Here is a 4,467-nt window from a genome sequence, read left to right on the forward strand (position 1 = left end):
TAATTTAACAAAAATAAAATCAAACTTATAAAACTCATTAATTTTGTAAAGAAATATAAAATATTCTAAATATTCACATTAAATTTAATATAATGGTAATCATAATTCAATAAATTTAATAATTAGAATTAAAAACGTAACTTAATATAACTTTTGAATTTTTTTTTTTTTTAGTTTCTACAATATCGATTAGAGTATCAATAAATGTCGAAATATAAAATAAAATTGCAAAAGAAAATTTGTTTTCTTCGATTCTCAATTTTATCTTTATGTAAATCCCTCTTTTTTACTTCTTTTGGACGGATATATGGTGCTGCGTGCCAAAAAGCGTTTGAAGAGAGACCCAACACGTCACCACATACGATAATTGCTAATGACGCAAGCAATTACGATTAGCCATTTGAATTTCCCATTTTAGCCCTCGCCTTTTCCTCGGTGTCCTATAAATAGAGATCACTCACCCCAACTCATGACAACAGGACACAGTCAACTCTGAACTGAAACGCAACCAAAAGTGTGTAAGATGGCACAAATGAGGAACAAGCAAGTGATTCTAAGAGACTATGTATCTGGTTTTCCTAAGGAAACAGACATGAGCATTGTTGAAAGTACCTTAACTTTGAAGCTTCCAGAAGGTTCCAATGAGGTGCTGCTCAAGAATCTCTACTTGTCGTGTGACCCTTTCATGCGAATGCTCATGACCAAGGTGGAATCCGTTGAGGGATTTCCTTCCTATGTCCCTGGCTCTGTAAGTTATGCTCTCTCTTTATTGGAAAGCCAAGTACCATGATATGTTTTTTCAGAAGATTTATTCCCATGATCTAAATTTTAAAAAGAAAAAACTCAAATAATTGCACACTTACTAATTTAAATCATAAATTTTGATCTTTATCGCATTTGATGTGAATTATTTATATAATTATTAGTTGATGATATTAGTGTTTATATACAGGAGATAATTTTATTTTTTACAAAAAATAATACGTGGAGTCTATTTTTTTTTTCTATCTTGTTAAGTTTGTTTAGTAGATAAAATTATCTCCTAAACGGGTAATATCTTAAACATTAATCTCTTAGTTAAAAGGAATAATATTAGAAGTTAAACTTCTAATCTACTCCATTTCATTATTTATCATTTTGACTTCGAAACAATGGAGAGGACCTACCCTCCAAAAGTTATAATCAATAGTGATATACTCTTTCCTTTTCAGTTTTCACTCCATTATGAACCAACACGCCATGTCTCTTTCAAAACTCCAAAACATAGCATTAGTATTTTTGCATGACTGTGTTGTACTTTGTAGAATGGGTATTCAGAAACTTGAATATTATACAAAGTTAATATAATGTTCAAATTTCAAAGGCCTAATTTTAGAAGGAAAAGCTTTATGCATCATATGAGGCTGCTTTTTGAAAAGCATAAGAAAAGGACAGGTCAATTTTTTTCACTTTTCTTTTGAGAAAAACAGTTCAGAAATGAGAATGAATGCCATGATTCAACGGGGTTGATGTGTTGTGAGGCTTCAATTGTTGGTATAAATATTTTAATAAGATACACTTTTTCTAACAATTTTGGTATGTTTGAAATTCAAAAATACATTTTAGTCATAAATTTATGCACCTTCTAACAGTTGAGTGATTACACAGTCATTAACAGGATTTGGCGTGGCTAAAGTCCTGGAATCCGGACACACAGATTATAAGAAAGGTGATTTAGTATGGGGTTTGACTAAATGGGAAGAGTATAGCTTGGTCCCATCAACTCAAATGCTTTTCAAAATTGAGCACAAGGATGTCCCACTTTCCTACTATACTGGAATTCTTGGTATGTATTCAACATTTTCAATTTATATTGATTCTTAGTGAAGAATGCACTTGTATGGTTGGAATTCATCCTTTAAGCAGCTTTGGTTTGGAGGAGAACCAATATTAAATGACCTTCATACTCATTTGGAACCAATAGCTCATTGCTTTTGTGTATTTTATAAGCTAAACTTCTATCAGTTTATTATAAATGTATTGTACTATTTTATGATTCATTTTCTTAGTATATATATTCTGCTTCTTCAGAATAAATCTAAGCAACTTTATAACCAAGTTAGTATTTTATTGTTTGAGGACAGGTATGCCAGGAATGACTGCTTATGCTGGATTCTTTGAATTAGGATCTCCCAAGAAAGGAGAGAAAGTTTTTATTTCAGCTGCCTCTGGTGCTGTTGGTCAACTTGTTGGTCAATTTGCTAAATTGACTGGTTGTTATGTTGTTGGAAGTGCTGGAAGTAAAGAGAAGGTATTTGTCCAATTATTGTTGTTATATAAGTCATCATACATGATAAATTAACATCAACTTTTTGTTATTTATCCTGCCACTCAATGTATTACTATTTTTAATTAGCCTAATTATATGACAGAAATAGTTCTACCAATTTGCAAGCCTAGACAACATTCTTGTGATTGAGAACTTTGAGACATGTTACATACTTTTGGGATTTTCCAAGATGTCGAATTTAAATACATGGAAGTTTTTTTTAATCGAAGGTCAAGGCCATATGTCAGATATGAGAAGTTGCACTGTGTAATGTTTGCGGATTAATACGTGGTTTGATTCTGAAGTTAGTTTGCGGATTTATCCTATTATGTATCCAATCCCTAAGGGGGGGAGTTTTGGAGCAATAGTATGATTGTTTATTTGTGACGGGAAGGCATAGAAAACCACCTTTTTACAAAAATACAAGATGAGATTATATATAATTGACCCGAACCCTTTACTCTCACCAAGTTAGGGAGCATTGCCTTTTGCTCTTTCTATATCCCACCCTTCCCGCTCCCACTTTATCCCCCCAAAAGTAAAAAGCGCAAAGAGCAAACCTTGGAGCATAAGGCTCCCCGACTTGTCAAGGCAGGGGTGAGCGTCGATTGTATGCGACTTTATCATTGTATTATTACAAAGAGGAAATTTCCTAGACTCAAATGCATGACCTTCCGGTCACAAGAAGCAAACCCCAAAAATAAAAATAAAAATCCTTTGATATTTTGAAGAGAATTGTCATAAACCAGCACTAGTACTTGTGTTTCCCAATCTCATAAACTAGCACTAGTACAAAGTTTATATTTGCTCACCAACAAAAATACTTAGTCCTCCTTTAACTTGAACTTATGTGTTTTACAAACAGGTGGATCTATTGAAGAATAAATTAGGATTTGATGAAGCTTTTAATTACAAAGAAGAGCCAGACCTTGATGCAGCTTTGAAAAGGTCAGCAATTAACAGTGTTGTGAAAGAGGAATTTTAATTTAATTTATCTGTTGCAAGAAAAAAATTAAGTTACTGCAACTAGTAACACAAATCCTCCTTATTTACAAATCAGATACTTTCCAGAAGGCATTGACATTTACTTTGAGAATGTTGGGGGCAAAACTCTTGATGCTGTACTTCTGAATATGAGAGTCCATGGCCGCATACCTGTCTGTGGAATGGTTTCACAGTATAATCTCACTCAACCTGAAGGTGTAACAAATTTGACAAATCTTATATATAAGCGGATTCGTATGCAAGGCTTTAATGTTTTTGATTTCTTTCACCTATATCCCAAATTCTTGGAGTTTCTTCTGCCTCATATCAAAGAAGGGAAGGTTGTGTATGTGGAAGACATAGCTGAGGACCTTGAGAATGGCCCTGCAGCTTTGGTTGGACTCTTTAGTGGTCACAATTTTGGTAAACAAGTGCTTCTTGTTGCTCGTGAATGAATTATGTTGCTTTTGTAATACATTGATGTCTTCTTTTTTTAGTTCTGTTTTTGTGTTGAATATCGAGCACTGTGTATGGCCTTTGCAATCATCTTCCTTAATTGTGATGAAAGGAGGCATGTTAAGGGAGTTTTAGTTGAGAACCACGTGTGTAATTGGGTTGTGCATACAGAACCACGTGTTAATGAATAATATTGCAAAGTTTCCTTCGTTCTTCCCTTATCCTTTGTGTTGTTCTTCTTTTTCCTCATACTGCTGTGTCAATGTTGTTTACGGTAAGTCCTATGGGAAAATCCAAGTTAAAATGTAATTGGGCTTTGCATTTTTGCTATTGCTGCAAAGCATCATTTTCTGCAGCTGAGACAAAGATATGGTGGACGCACCATTTTTTTCTTAAAAAAATAAAAAATTGAAAATTTGGATTAATGTGTAACATGAGGGGAACACTTCTGCATTAACAGCATAAGTGTTTTACCCAATATATTTAGTAGTGATGATGTTTCTATAAAGCCTTTCGTATATGTGATTTTGTAACTTCAAAATTTCATGCTATGAAGATGAGAATGAAATGTAATTTTTATATTTATCTTTATTCTTGAAATTAATCTGATGGTTAGTTATAAACTTTGTACATGATTCCATTATTTTATTTTCATATTTTAGACTAAATTTCAACGACTTTTAACACTCATCAACCAGTATTCCATGTTAGTATCTGTA

The 4,467-nt window shown here is 33.0% G+C and overlaps 1 protein-coding gene across 4 annotated transcripts; it reads left to right on the forward strand.

The window, feature by feature from the left end:
• The first annotated feature begins 503 nt into the window (after positions 1-503).
• Positions 504-3,922, forward strand: LOC133318115 (2-alkenal reductase (NADP(+)-dependent)-like). 4 transcript variants are annotated; one of them, XM_061520061.1, is made up of 6 exons: positions 524-565; positions 707-748; positions 1,648-1,825; positions 2,124-2,290; positions 3,174-3,256; positions 3,369-3,922. In XM_061520061.1, exons 1-6 carry the CDS (start codon positions 524-526, stop codon positions 3,745-3,747), a joined length of 891 nt encoding a protein of 296 aa, XP_061376045.1. In that variant the 3' UTR covers positions 3,748-3,922. The 4 variants fall into 4 exon arrangements, with proteins under 4 accessions (XP_061376042.1, XP_061376043.1, XP_061376044.1 ...); XM_061520058.1 differs by having other exon boundaries at positions 504-781; XM_061520059.1 differs by having other exon boundaries at positions 504-748.
• Positions 3,923-4,467: the final 545 nt, after the last annotated feature.

This window comes from Gastrolobium bilobum, unplaced genomic scaffold, assembly GCF_033153095.1.
Source record: "Gastrolobium bilobum isolate Gb01-03AN ecotype WA unplaced genomic scaffold, APGP_CSIRO_Gbil_v1 utg155733, whole genome shotgun sequence".
Lineage (NCBI taxonomy): Eukaryota > Viridiplantae > Streptophyta > Magnoliopsida > Fabales > Fabaceae > Gastrolobium > Gastrolobium bilobum.

Coding starts and splice junctions, on each gene's coding strand:
- LOC133318115 (XM_061520058.1), top strand. CDS start 524: ATGGCACAAATGAGGAACAAGCAAGTGATTCTAAGAGACTATGTATCT. Junction 1,826..2,123: donor CTACTATACTGGAATTCTTG/GTATGTATTCAA, acceptor GTTTGAGGACAG/GTATGCCAGGAATGACTGCT. Junction 3,257..3,368: donor CTTGATGCAGCTTTGAAAAG/GTCAGCAATTAA, acceptor TTTACAAATCAG/ATACTTTCCAGAAGGCATTG.